Consider the following 15,416-nt stretch of genomic DNA (forward strand, 5'->3'; position numbering starts at 1 on the left):
GTGACGTGTGAAGTTGAAATCAAAAATAAGGAAGCATTCTAAGATGGATGTTCAGGGTGATTTATTGAATCTATAAGTATTTATTTTCCAATTTGTGAAAGGTGCTCCAACCAATGTGCAGATAAAAAAGAAAAATAAGAAAACTTGAGACCATCTTGCCACGAGATCACAACAGCCGCAACTTCCAATTGGGCCAGGGGTTCAAAAAGGAAGGGCCAATGGCCCCTTGCCGACTTCCTAACCACCTAATTCTAGCGCCTTGCTCGAACCACACCCATCTCTAAACCCAACCTTCATTTTGAGCTCAACTACAGATCTGCAAGTTTTGTGACTGACTCTTGCACGGTTCACGGTGACTAACTCCGTCCACAGAAACATACAAAGTACTCAAAATTGCTTCTGTGGTAGTTCCTGATACAGTGGTAAAAGGATGTAACATATTTCAGCCATCTTTTTTCATACCAAAAAAATTACCTCTTAAAAAGGGATAAAAGTGGAAGCAGACCTGAAGTGAAAAACTGACATACGGAGAAGCCTTTGGCGAAATTTACCCCAGTAAACTGAAAGGATCCTTTTTGTACTATTTGTGATGAGTGAAGATGTGGTTATTTCATATGAAGAGACAATATAAATATCCATCTTTATGTCAACAAAATAACTAAAGTAAACAAGGCCACAGACATGATGACCTTGATGTTATACAACTACACTTTCTGTGGCTACGAATTCACAAAGCAACTGAAAATCTGGTGCTCTTTCACAAAATCAGCATGCAACATTTTTTTAGAAGATGTACACATTCTGATACACAACTTCCTTCTGTCACTATCGAATATCAGTTGGGAATAAAAAGTTCTGTACGAGCAGACCAATGCTGAAGCTCTCTGTGGAGACTTTGGGGCCTCTGCACGGGCCCTGCTCTTTCTATGGAGAAGGGTGTTGCTGGTTGTGGTAATCTGCTCTAACAACAGAGTACTCACACTCTTGTGGCGACTCTCTCTTCTTCCTCTTCTCTCTTTTCACTTTCCGTTTGGAGAAATCCAGTGCTGCATAGTTTATTCCCTTTGCTTCAGCATCCTGCAAGAAATATTTGTGTTAATGATGAATATTTCATAGATTTGGGCTGCTCAACACAAAATCTAGAGTAAAGATTATTTTACAGCGACTTTACATCGATCTTAACATACTTTTTTTATGTATTTTCTCAGTCATCAGTACTATATTTAATCCTCTTGACTTTTACCTCATTCGTCATATAGTAACAGATATTATGTTGTACGTAGCTACTCAACAGTTAATTAGATTTGTCTTGTATGTTATGAGTATAATATTATGTGTGTTTTGTCCAGAGGATTAGTGGCAGTATATTTATCACACATCCACATCTAGATCGCTAGCCGGTGTAAATCAGACAGCACGCTGCCACATATTTACCAGATCATTTGACTGATCCACAGTTGACCTGTCATGTCCAAGATGATGGGAAGCACTCTCTGCTCCTGTTGATATAAAAACAAAGACTTCATAATGCGTGTACACATATCGCTGTGAATTTTGTCATTATGTGGATCACATTTTCAGTTTTGGCTTCACACTTCAACATATTTACTTCTGTAATAAGCCCAATGATAAGCACTGAAGAGCTCCACTAAGCTTTCTGCAGTCAGGGAGACGTGATTTACTCGAGGGACGGATGATAGTTTGTAATGACTGACTTCTGAAATTGGATGTTCAATATTTTCCTGCTGTAACAGGATAGTGTGGTCGGACATGTCTCAGAGGGACAATGAAAATGACTCGCTGGTTTGAACAATCCTCATATTCTGTTGAATAGACACACAAATGGACAGTATGTTGACCTAAAGAAGACTTATTTGATGGATTGTCCATCATTCCATTATATTTCAGAGATAGTATGAACTGAAACACACATGTTCTGTTTTAACTGCAAAGTATTTTCCTTCATTCAGAGCTTTATGGTACAATCTCAAAAAGCAAACAGAAACTAAAGTAAAATACGGTGAACCTACCTTTGCAATTTTTGCAAACTTTCCTTTGATTTCTGAAGAAAATAAGGACGACTATCACAATCACACAGCAGGCCAACAGCACTCCAAGCACAAGGACAACTGGGTCCTGTTCTGATCCTGAATCACGAAGAGAGTAAGCATTATGTAATTATGGACTCTTGGGAGTAACCTTATGTTATTGGAAACACAGTGACATTTAGAAAACTATTAGGAGGCACAATTGGTAAGCCTATGTTTCATAAAGCGTTTCGTCAAAAATACTCTTTTATTTGAGCTGAAGAAAGTAATGAACACTGATTTATAAATGCAACTTGAAAAACCAAGGCTCATAGGTCCTCATAGGCTCATTCATTTATAATTTCTGTTATAACTTAATAACTTACTGTCTCTATGAAATAATTATTAAATTTAGTTGATAACTAAGGCTTCAAATTTTTTAGAAACTCTTAGTTATCCTCTTAAACTTAAAAATAAACTACCACTAATAATAATTACATTGATTTTAAATAAAACAAATATGATTTAAATACAACTGTAAAAACGTACTTGTCTCCACTTTGGTTCCTTCACCAAACAGGATCTCTCCACATGTGGCCACAGCACAGTAGTAAGTCCCAGCATCAGAGGAGGTCTGTATAGTTTTGGACAGACTGTAGACACAACTTCTTTCTTCTTGTTTATCACTGTGAGTGTAAATGATGCCTGGATGAGATTCTCCTGATCCAGATCTGAACCAGTGCACACTGTGTTCACCTGGACACTGGACTCTGTTTTCTTTGTTCTTGGAGAGAAGTGAACACTGGAGAGTCACTGAGTCACCCGGCTGGACCGACTCAGTCTCCGGACTTTGTTTCACGTAGAAAGATTTCTGCTGATTAAGATCTGCATGATTCAGGTAAAAATGCATTAATAAGAATGAATAATTAAAATTATTAAATGTGGCAAAAGAAAAATGTATTTTACCTTTCACAACCAAGAAGGTGCCATTAACAAAACTCTGTGAATATCTTGCTCTATGGACACAGAAGTATGTCGCTTCGTCCTCTTTGCTGATATTTCTAATGGTTAGAAAATACTGAGCGTTCCGCTCTGTGACTTCGAAACGTGGGTTGTTAAATTGCTCACTTCGTGTCACACTGCCAACAATAACAGTAACTACCTGTTGGACCATATATCCAAGAGGCTGCTTGTACCAGTAAAATGATTTGTCTTCCGTTTCAGAAACTGAACACTGCAAAGTAACATTTCCACCAAGTTCAGTCAAAGTCAAAGAGAGCTGGTGAGGATCCTCTGCAGTTTGAATCAGATCTGAAGAAAAGAGACAGAATGTAACAAAGTTAAAGCACAAGATAAGTAAACAGGTAAAGTATGAACCCTTCCAAAGATTAATACATGGTCGTGTCTTTCTCAAAGTAGTTAAGAGTTGCACTTACACACTGTACAAAGTAGAATCAAAGCAGCCAGTCCTCCGATCATTGTGGTACAGCACTCGTGTCTTGCACTACTGATGTCACACAACCAAGTGGAAGATGTAGTCACAAGGTGATCAAGGTTTACAAAGTAGAATGATTGGCTGAAACATAGAAAATGACCGTCCCCCTTCATTTCTTCAACCTTTGATCTATTTTCATTAGATAGGAAATCTACATATTCTGAGTATTTGTTGTATTTTCAAAGCGGTGTCTTTATTCAGACTGCATGACTAAATGTATTGTTTCTGTGATAACCATTTTTTGTGTTTTTTTTGGCCTATTTAAGAGCAAGTACTGAAAGTCTTTCAACAACAGCAAAATCAGTCTTATCGGTCACGATGTGGAGAAATATTTTTGATTTTAATCACATGCACATGCACACAGGTGACACAATACACATTTTACATTTGTTTTTTGCAAGACAATTCCATAACTTCAAATTAACTTGGAGTGGCAGATGGTTTGTTACACAGAACAAAAAAGAAAGTACTCAGCAGGTGATTGGATGAACCATCTGTGTATCACCGTCAGTCAGGAACAGACACCCTCTCCTTCGAGAAAAGTCTTCAGCGCTGTACTTTGTTCTTTCACTGAAGAAATACGCTCCAGATCTGATGTAACGGGGCCAAGCCCCTATTCTCGGCCTCACGGCTGAAGTCCAGTTTTACAGTGATCCTGCTGCCTCACGCACTTTTGTAACTGAACTAAGCCTCAATGAATTTTTGGATATATTGTTGGTTAGCTTGTTTGCTAATGACATCTGACATGTAAATGAGACAGCATTTTCCTCTTTCAATGTAGGCTAGATGTTTTACTTCCTGTGTTTGTGCTAAGCTAGGCTAAACTCATCCTGGAGCTGGATTCCAATGTTTTGATAATTGTCTAAATTTGGACGTCCAATCAACACTAAGAGGTGAAAAGGAGGACTTTTGAAATAGCATTAGCTACAGCATAGCCTGCAGGCTTTAATGACAGTTGCGGAGAAAGGTGAGACGAAATGTGGCCAAAGCCACAAAGAAAATGTCACTGGTTAAAGTGGGAGAAAGAGAGCTCATGTAAATGTACAATTTGTAATTATGATAAAGCATTGCAGTTTTATCAACTCATAATGGACAATGGACTTATTCAAACTGATCTGAATCTTGATGGTCTTGCAAGCACTCTTAAATAGCTGTTTGTGTAAGGATTACAGACACTAGAAACCCAAAAGCACAACTCAGAGACAAGATACAAGTTCAGTTCTTTTACTAGAGTTCAGGCAGGGTCAAAACCGGGAGGTCAGTCAAACAGGCGAACAAATCTAATAAGGGGCAGGCAAAAATCGAAGGTCGAAAACAGGCAGATCATGAACAATATAAAGGTACGCTGGAGAACTTGGCAATAACACACAAGACAATCTGGCAGGGAACAAGTGCAAGTGAGGGGACCTACATAGTGAGGGCTAATGAGGGAATGGGCTGCAGGTGAGATGGGTGTGGAGGACCAGGTGAGGGGAATGAGAGCTGATCGGGTGTGAATGGTAGGATCTGAAATGACAGGAGAGTTAATAAAACAAGCAGACAGGATGAAAACAAACTAATATGAAGGGGAATTCGTGACAGTTTGCTTATCATTTCCTCTTTTTTAATAACAGATACTTTGATTTGTTTTAGCACAAAAAGCACTAGTAAAACCAATAACATTAAGGACAGGCCCATTTAATGAATGATGTTACTAGTTACACTTGTGTGTTTCACAAGTCTAAATGTCTGCTTTGAAATGCACATTAAGACACAAAGTGAGAGGGATCAAATAGACTGTCAGTGTTTTTCACCAGTGAACTGCTGTGTAGCTGTCCACCACAACTTCCCTCAACTGTAGAGCAAAGTATGGCCAACAAAAACACATACTGAGCATTATATGTTGTAGATACAATTAGTTTCCATTTTAAAACATATACAATGTAAAAAATGTAAGGGGACAACTACTCAATTGAATAAACCCGTCAATCTGTCTGGTCTCACAGCACTTTGTAAATCCCTTCTGCATGTAGCGAGAGGAGCAAGCAATGCCACATGCAACAGCTGCACTGACAGACTGAAGCTGTGGTGGGCCACTTTTACACCCTTTGACCACCTTCAAGGCTGTTTACTGTCAACAGACTATTCAACAGGATGTGTAGTGAGGGAAGAGCTACAATAAGCTTCAGCAGGCAAACTTATTGTTTTATTTTTACTTGTTGCTGTGTTCATTTAAAGTATAGATACTGTCTATCCTTCATGTTTTTAAGATGCAACCATCTACGACCGTATGCATGTGCAGTCTTAAAATATCACAGATGCATATAATATGTTGTGTTTTAATCTGCAGATTTATTCACCACCTGAGTCTGTCACTGCACCACAGACTTAAGCAAGGCTGGCTCACCTATTTGTAGATAATCAGGCAAACTTAACTTAAGATCAAGGTTAAAAATTCTGCATAGACAAATAGACCAGAGTGGGTCCAGTGAAGGATGAGCACCTCCCCCTCTGACAGCAATTACAAATGAACAGCACAACACTGCAGAGGAGCGTGATGAGAAATGGTCAGGACATAGCGTGACTGGGTGCGTTTGTCCGACCCTCCTGAACCCTTAACCTACTCCTGTAAGTTGATGTGATATGAATAACAATCATCAAAACAAGTGTGTTATTAAAAGGTAAAACATTGTTCAAGCCGAGCTTCCTGAGGCTAAAACAGAGAAAGGTAGGTTTGTATTGACACATTAGTTTGAGGCCCGGCTACAGCAATGCTTAAGTTTCCACGCATCATTTGTTTGTCAGTGGTGACTGTGAATGTGTGTCTATTTCTGTCCGTTTGTGTGTGAAAGTACAAAGCGTGTTTTGGCTCGTTGTCAACGATACGTTGAACCTGATGAAGGCCACAAACCACAACGAGCCGGTCTAACAAGTGTGACGGAAGTTTCGGTCCTAAACTGTAGATAGATAGGTTGTCTTTCTAATTTCTGTCTCCATACAACCTTCAAGTTGTCAGGAAACCTTAACGCTGTTTTGATAATTATTTTAACGCTGGAGTTTGTGGTGTTGTACTGGGCTGCATTTTAATGTTAGTGTGAGGATGTCAACCGCTGCAAATAAAGTGACCCAGGATTGTTTCATGATAATCACCTTGTTATTGATTATATTGTTTTATTTGGGGTTTTGTCCCTCGTTCACACTGGACAGATAAATATATACGGGTCAGAAACTTTAAATCGCCTCCAGGTGAATGTGATACTGTGAGAGTGGCGCTCTGCTGCGGCCTCTCACCAGCCCTCTGAAAAGAAGTGATGTGAGTATAGAGGAGGGATGGTTTAACCGCCCTCCTCTGTACGCTGTGCTCTTCCTGCTGATATGACTGACAGGCAGGAGTGGGCGGGTCATCATTGATGATGTGGAGCATCTGAATTGGCTAGCGTGCATAACATTTAACATGTCTCTATCTCTGTGTATCGTGATGGCAAATGGATGAATGCTTCTTTTCTGCACACAAATCAAACTGATCAATACATTCCTGATTAACTGAGTGCTGCAGACAATGTTGTAGAATTTTCTGTTTGGCCCAGAAACATAGACCTACATATTTACAGATAAATTACATGTCATGCATTTATATTCAAAGGGACAAGCCAGTTTAAAAAAGTTCATTGTTAATCTACCGTTTGTATAGGCATGGAATTTGATTCCGGTTTTCACATTGCTCTCAACGTACATACATAGAATATACAAATAAACAAGAAAAATATAAAAACAAGGACATTAAAGACAACAAAGTAGAACAGAGAAACTAAGCTTTAACATTTACCTATTATGTACAATATAAATATATATCCAAGAATATATATGAACATAAAGAACAACAACAATGGTAATGGACAATGGATTTGGGATATTAGTGCAGATAATAGTGCAGTATGTCTGATTAATTGTTCATGAGAGAGACGGCCAGTGGAAAGAAGCTGTTCCTGTGTCTGGTGGTTTTGGCGTACAGTGCTCTGTAGCGCCTACCAGAGGGGAGGAGTTGGAACAGTCTAACACAGAGGAGCCATTTACTGCAGAAAAGAGAGGACATGTAATATGCTGAATATGTGCACAAATACAAGCACTCAACTGTGTGAAGAAAACACAAACAAAGGCTTAAATTGGCAGGGACGCTGGATTGTAAAGCACTTAGAGCTTGGCACTCTTCTTTAGACAGCATCCCGACAAACTCTTAGCATTTCGAATTTTTACACACTTGGAATCAATTTGAATCGAATCCTAAAGCTGGACATGTTAGAGCCATGAGTTAGCACAAAGCAACTGGATCTCAGTTTTGATGCATAAATCCTACAATCCTTAAATGTGTAAGCTAACACACAAACATGATGAGTGGCAGTAATTCAGTCTGGTTTGTTTGCAATTTGTCATTTGCATCCATCAGTGGGTTTGGAGAGACATTTATAACTAAAATTCTGCACTGCAAACTGGAGCGTTTAAGTTTAAGAGACTTATACTCGTCAGTGAAGCTCTAATGAAAGACTCTTTTGAGTTTCATAAAAGGAAACGTAGGATCCAGTGTTTTTGGAGCTTGACTCATTGTAGGAACAAAGAATCAGGATGTCTTTGCCTCTGCTGCTTCAATTTTGACCACAAATTTAATCCATCTCTTTTAAGTTCTCCAACTTTTTGTGAGTGTAATACTTAATTGCTGGATTCCCCCTTAAATCTTGTTAATTTGCCATTTCAATGATCATAACCTTAACAAAGGCTTTATTGTTGCCTAACTTTAACTGCACCTTAATCTTTCAGGAAGGAAATGGCTTAGTGCATCCTGGACAGGGATAACATCTCACCCCATGAACCACAAAAGAATGCACCAGCAATCTAGTTTAGGGTTTCTAGAAACCAGGCTACATCCCTCATAAATATGGTAGTAAGAGTGAATGAAATATACTTTTTTTTAAACTAAATTGTTTCTGTATAACTGTGGTTCACATTAGTATTAAATCATGTCATATTTAGTCAGTGTCAGTTGTAGAAACCCACCATGAAACAAAAGTGAGCTGTTGGTGTTGTTTCATTAGTTTAGGTTGGGAAATAATGACAGGCCAATCAGATTGCTCTGAAACTGTTCCCTCCCACATGATATGATTACATTAAGACACATCATCTTCTAATTTGATCTAATTTAACTGCAGTCTCAAGTGGATTAACAAGAAAATGATGATCGTATTTTATTTACTGCTGATTCTCAGAGTGGGGCGTAAGTACATGTAGCAATGTCAGATTAACTTCAGATATATATTTATATCATTGTCATGTTCTTACAGTAATTTAGCAGGACATACCTGATTCTTTCTCTGTTAATAATCACTGAACCGTGTTTCTCTTCATATTTTCAGGATGCACAGATGATCTGATCATTGAGACAAAGAGTGTTGGACAAGATGTGACTTTGACTTGTCCTCGCATTACAACTCTGGACATAGCAACCTTGTTTTGGATCAGACTTGTTTCTGGAAACTTACCTGAATTCTTTAAAGGAACACACATTTTTGATGATGATGGTGTTAATACGACTCCTCACATTACAACAAAACAAGGACCTGGAACATTTCTCCTGCATATTCATCAAGCAAAGCTAAGCGATACTGGAGTTTACTACTGTTTAAGAGTGAACCAACTTGATGTGATACTTTTGAAAGGAACATTTCTGAGAATTGGAGGTAAACATTTAATTATCCTTCATGTATGTATAAAGAGAGTACATATTTCCATAATTTATAGGAAAGTGTGTGCCATTATATATAAAAACATTGTTTAAGTACTTCAATGCTCACTAAAGCATTATTATCATGTTTGTATTTCTCAGGACCAGAACCTGATATCACTGCCGTCATACAAGAGCGTACATCTGATCCAGTCCGTCCAGGAGGCTCCGTGACTCTGCAGTGTTCAGTCCTCTCTGACTCTGAGGAGAAAACGTGTCCAGAAGAACAGAGTGTGTTCTGGTTCAGAGCCGGATCAGATGAATCTTATCCTAGTGTCATTTATGCACATGGAACCAGTGATGGATGTGAGAAGAGTCCTGAGCCTCACTCTCCACAGAAATGTGTCTACAGCTTCTCTAAGAACGTCAGCTCCTCTGATGCCGGGACTTATTACTGCGCTGTGGCCACATGTGGAGAGATATTATTTGGAAACGGAAGACAACTTGAAATTGAAGGTAACGGCAGAACATTTCCATATAAATCAAGATTAATTTAGATCATGTATCACAAAGCAATTGTACCATATGCCTTATATCATCTTGTCAAAATAGTTGTTAACTTCAATTTTTTGCTCATTTTCATATTGTTTCAGCACTCAACATGTGGGATTTGCAGAAGACCAACACAGTTCTGATTCTGCTAGTTGCAGCTCTGGCTGTGAGTCTGATTGTTATTGCCTTCCTGATTCATACCATCAAGATGAAAATGTGTGATCGTTGCAACGGTAATATATGTTTCTAACAGTTAGTTATTATCATTAGTGTTGTAACAAACTAGTGCATCCGTATCCATTTTTATCTCATTATATTCTTTTTGTTTATTTCATATTGTAGCAGCTGTTTCTCTACTTGAAAATGTTGCAAAAAGGAATTTAAAGGTAAGATCAACTTATCCAAAATCACTATTGGTATTTTATTGGCATTTGTCATCTTTCATAATGTGCAATACATTTCCTCAGAGAAATGAAGACACATGGATTTATTCTACTGTCGTCTTTACCGTGATGGAATCTGGCACTGGTGGAACGAGGAACGCAAAAGCAGCGGAGAGAGAGAGGATCTATGCTGCTGTTAAGGCTTTTGGGTTGGATTAGCATGTTAAGTGCAATGTTTGAGATCAGTTGGTACCGTATGTGTGCTGATGTTATTCTTTTTAAAGTTAAAGACTGTTCTATGTGGCTATTATGTAATATTTAGTATTTCATGTATATCTGGATTAAATATTTTGTTTTAGACCGTCCCACTGATACTTTACTGTCACACACACTTTGTCTTTGTCAAATGTGATACTTCTAGTCCTTTACTCTGTCGTCTTTACCGTGATAAAACATGAGCATTGACTTTGTTTCACTGAGAAAGATTTCTACTGATTACGATCTGCATGATTCAGTTAAACATAAATGGAGAGGAGTTATAATGTAAATCATTTCCATGCAATAAAAACATGGCACAAACACTGAGTGTTCCCTGTTGTTGCTGTGAACCATGAGTTGTTAAATTGCTCACAAACTGTCATTCTCCCAAAAACTATTGCAGCGACTGGTTGGACCATATATCCAAGATACTGCTTGTACCAGTACATTTTGAAGTTTGAATCCGATCTGAAGAAAAGAGATCGGTCTTACTGACTGCATGTGTGTATTTTAAGGTCGCGATGTGCAGCAATATTTTGATTTTAATCACATGCACACAGGTGACACAATACACCTTCTCTGACAGTTTCTTCTGGTTTTCATGGTCCTTTACTGGTCAACAGAAAAATAAAGCCTTCAGTGCTGTTCTTTGTTCTTCTTACTCAGAATCAGAATCAGAATCAGCTTTATTGGCCCTGATGTATACGCATATATGGAATTGACTCCGGTTTTCACATTGCTCTCAACGTACATACATAGAATATACAAATAAACAAGAAAAATATAGAAACAAGGACATTAAAGACAACAAAGTAGAACAGAGAAACTAAGCTTTAACATGTAACTACTATGTACAATATAAATATAAATATATATCCAAGAATATATGTTAACATAAAGAACAACAACAATGACAATGGACAATGGATTTGGGATATTAGTGCAGATAATAGTGCAGTATGTCTGATTAATTGTTCATGAGAGAGACGGCCAGTGGAAAGAAGCTGTTCCTGTGTCTGGTGGTTTTGGCGTACAGTGCTCTGTAGCGCCTACCAGAGGGGAGGAGTTGGAACAGTCTAACACAGAGGAGCCATTTACTGCAGAAAAGAGAGGACATGCAATATGCTGAATATGTGCACAAATACAAGCACTCAATTGTGTGAAGAAAACACAAACAAAGGCTTAAATTGGCAGAGACGCTGGATTGTAAAGCATTTAGAGTTTGGCACTCTTCTTTCGACAGCATCCCGACAAACTGTTAGCATTTTGAATTAAATTGTTTTGCATGTTTTACACACTTGGAATCGAATCGAATCCTGAAGCTGGACATGTTAGAGCCATGAGTTAGCCACAAAGCAACTGGATCTCAGTTATTTGTATAAATGCTTCAATCCTTAAATGTGTAAGCTAACACACAAACATAATGAGTGGCAGTAATTCAGTCTGGTTTGTTTGCAATTTGTCATTTACATCCATCAGTGGGTTTGGAGAGAAATGTATAACTAAAATGCTGCACTGCAAACTGGAGCGTTTAAGTTTAAGAGACTTATACTAGTCAGTGAAGCTCTAATGAAAGACGCTTTTGAGTTGCACTAAAGGAAACGTAGGATCCAGTGTTTTTGGAGCTTGACTTGACTCAAAGTTCCTACTTTGAGTCAAGTCACTCTTTGTTAAGAATCGTATCCGTCTCTTGTAAGTTCTCCAACTTTTTGTGAGTGTAATACTTAATAGCTGGATTCCCCCTTGAATCTTGTTAATTTGCCATTCCAATGATCATAACCTTAACAAAGTCTTTATTGTTGCCTAACTTTAACTGCACCTTAATCATGAGAGGAGGAAATGGCTTAGTGCATCCTGGACAGGGATAACATCTCACACCATGAATCACAAAAGAATGCACCAGCAATCTAGTTTAGGGTTTCTGGAAACCAGGCTACATCCCTCATAAATATGGTAGTACACGAGTGAATGAATTATTTTTTAACCAGATTGTTTTTGTATAACTGTGGTTCACATTAGTATTAAATCAAATCATGGTATATTTAGTCAGTGTCAGTTGTAGAAACCCACCATGAAACAAAAGTGCGCTGTTGGTGTTGTTTCATTTGTTTAGGTTGGAAAATAATGACAGACCAATCAGATTGCTCTGAAACTGTTCCCTCCCACATGATATGATTACATTAAGACGCATCATCTTCTAATTTGATCTAATTTAACTGCAGTCTCAAGTGGATTAACAAGAAAATGATGATCGTATTTTATTTACTGCTGATTCTCAGAGTGGGGCGTAAGTACATGTAGCAATGTCAGATTTACTTCAGATGTATATTTATATCATTGTCATGTTCTTACAGTAATTTAGCAGAACATACCTGATTCTTTCTCTGTTAATAATCACTGAACCGTGTTTCTCTTCATATTTTCAGGATGCACAGATGATCTGATCATTGAGACAAAGAGTGTTGGACAAGATGTGACTTTGACTTGTGTTCGCAATACATCTCTGAAAACAGCAACCTTGTTTTGGATCAGGCTTGTTTCTGGAAACTTACCTGAATTCTTTAAAGGAACATTCACTTTTGATTATATTGAGGATAATACGACTCATCGCATTACAACAAAACAAGGACCTGGAACATTTCTCCTGCATATTAATCAAGCAAAGCTAAGCGATACTGGAGTTTACTACTGTTTAAGAGTGAACCGACTTGATGTGATACTTTTGAAAGGAACATTTCTGAGAATCGGAGGTAAACATTTATAAGAAGTAGTTTACATAATTTAATTATCCTACATGTATGTATAAAGATAGTACATGTTTCCATAATTTATAGGAAAGTGTGTGCCATTATATATACAAACATTGTTTAAGTACTTCAATGCTCACTAAAGCATTATTATCATGTTTGTATTTCTCAGGACCAGAACCTGATATCACTGCCGTCATACAAGAGCGTACATCTGATCCAGTCCGTCCAGGAGGCTCCGTGACTCTGCAGTGTTCAGTCCTCTCTGACTCTGAGAAGAAAACGTGTCCAGAAGAACAGAGTGTGTTCTGGTTCAGAGCCGGATCAGATGAATCTTATCCTAGTGTCATCTATGCACATGGAACCAGTGATGGATGTGAGAAGAGTCCTGAGCCTCACTCTCCACAGAAATGTGTCTACAGCTTCTCTAAGAACGTCAGCTCCTCTGATGCCGAGACGTATTACTGCGCTGTGGCCACATGTGGAGAGATATTATTTGGAAGCGGAACAAAACTGGAAATTGAAGGTAACGGCAGAACATTTCCATATAAATCAAGATTAATTTAGATCATGTATCACAAAGCAATTGTACCATATGCCTTATATCATCTTGTCAAAATAGTTGTTAACTTCAATTATTTGCTAATTTTCATATACTTTCAGAACTCAACATGTGGGATTTGCAGAAGACCAACACAGTTCTGATTCTGCTAGTTGCAGCTCTGGCTATGAGTCTGATTGTTATTGCCTTCCTGATTTACACCATCAAGAGGAAAACGTGTGATCGTTGCAACGGTAATATAAGTTTCTAACAGTATCTTGCAAAAGCTAACTTTACAGAATTAACACAACTGATATGTGTAAATTAACCTTCAGGGTCTTTCATCCTAAATCTCTGTTTTTATTTTATAACACAGCTCGGCAAACAAATGCTGCAACAGCCAGCGGTGACCACCAAGGTCAGCAGGTAAGGTTTATAAAGAAAAGATCACAATGGAAAAGTTATTGGCATTTTCCACTCTACATATATAGAAATTAAAATATGCTTTTTTCATATTTATTCAGAGAAATGAGGACATGTTGGTTTATTCTGCACCAACCGTCACCAAGAGGAAAACTGGCAGAGCAGAGAGAAAGAATGTAAAACCAGCAGAGGGAGAGACCGTCTACACTGATGTCAGGACTTTAGTGAAAGATTAACAATCTACTGGATTTGCTAATTAAAGCTAGTATAAACTGTTGTTAATATGCTGCTTCACATCTGATATACCAACCTTAAAAAAGTCAGAGGGTTGAGGAAGGTTTCCATCTGTGTGTTTCGTCTGATGTGCAGTTTTAAGGCTGTAAACTTCTCCTATATGTATCAATGCTAAGATGTACCGTTTTCAGTCTGTTCAAAAGTTTTCTCTTTTCTTTTATAATGGCATAATTTCATTGATAATGTTTAGTCATAATTGGTTTATTTTGTAAATAACGTTAGTTAGTTGATCTTGTACAAGACAGGGAGATTGATTGATTTTTTTATTAAATGTTTGCAGCGCAGTAGAAACTAGTTCAATACTTTTACAGAAATAAACCAGGAGGCTCAAACAGCATAATCCTTTTTTATTGCTTAATGTTTTTGCTCATGCTGATCTCTTACCACTCTTAAAATCCATTGATTTTAACAATTTTCATTCTTTTGAAGACTTCTCAGAGCAATGTGCTCACATTTGCTCCTGGACAAAAAAATGTACAGACTACTTTGAAAATAGAATTTGCATGAATAAAATCCACAGGGTTCATCTAGTATAATGAAAACAATTAAATAAGGATTGCATACATTTTTCATAATTCCTGCAAGTGAAAAGCAATGTGACATACAGTATGTCTTAACCCTAAATGAACTTGAGATCTAAATATTAAAACTGTTTTAAATAATCAGGGCAAAAGAAAAAACAATTACATTCCACCCTATCAAGCCTCTCAACAAAACTATACTGTGTGTCTAAATCTATTTGCAAATAAAGACAGTAATTGAATAAGTAATGTGTTGATGTGATTCCTATAAAAACTATTTTAGTATTGAAGTTCAGGTGGTTTATCACAACCTTGAGGGTTGTTGTGAAAAAGTTACATTGAGCTGTGTGGCGGTCCGTGTATTTTATACCTGGGCCTTCAGTGCTGTCCTACCACAGTTGAGCCATCTCCTAATAACCTCATTATGACGCCACAGCTACAGGTTAGTATTTGTTTCTAGTGGTGTAACAATACACATATTCG

The 15,416-nt window shown here is 37.8% G+C and overlaps 3 protein-coding genes across 3 annotated transcripts; 2 read left to right on the forward strand and 1 right to left on the reverse strand.

The window, feature by feature from the left end:
- Window positions 1-924: 924 nt before the first annotated feature.
- LOC142962911 (immunoglobulin kappa light chain-like) lies at window positions 925-6,925 on the reverse strand. Its single transcript, XM_076103593.1, has 5 exons — window positions 6,793-6,925; window positions 2,994-3,338; window positions 2,577-2,912; window positions 2,031-2,062; window positions 925-1,077 (listed from the first exon to the last, which is right to left on the reverse strand). Exons 1-5 carry the CDS (start codon window positions 6,923-6,925, stop codon window positions 925-927), a joined length of 999 nt encoding a protein of 332 aa, XP_075959708.1.
- Window positions 6,926-8,724: 1,799 nt separating this feature from the next.
- On the forward strand, window positions 8,725-10,016 carry LOC142962912 (signal-regulatory protein beta-2-like). The gene is made up of 4 exons (XM_076103594.1): window positions 8,725-8,767; window positions 8,907-9,230; window positions 9,377-9,730; window positions 9,868-10,016. Exons 1-4 carry the CDS (start codon window positions 8,725-8,727, stop codon window positions 10,014-10,016), a joined length of 870 nt encoding a protein of 289 aa, XP_075959709.1.
- Window positions 10,017-12,651: 2,635 nt separating this feature from the next.
- LOC142962913 (uncharacterized) lies at window positions 12,652-14,354 on the forward strand. Its single transcript, XM_076103595.1, has 6 exons — window positions 12,652-12,694; window positions 12,834-13,157; window positions 13,327-13,680; window positions 13,818-13,949; window positions 14,072-14,121; window positions 14,220-14,354. Exons 1-6 carry the CDS (start codon window positions 12,652-12,654, stop codon window positions 14,352-14,354), a joined length of 1,038 nt encoding a protein of 345 aa, XP_075959710.1.
- Window positions 14,355-15,416: the final 1,062 nt, after the last annotated feature.

This window comes from Anarhichas minor, unplaced genomic scaffold (assembly GCF_050575085.1).
Source record: "Anarhichas minor isolate MPS153535 unplaced genomic scaffold, ASM5057508v1 ptg000028l, whole genome shotgun sequence".
Lineage (NCBI taxonomy): Eukaryota > Metazoa > Chordata > Actinopteri > Perciformes > Anarhichadidae > Anarhichas > Anarhichas minor.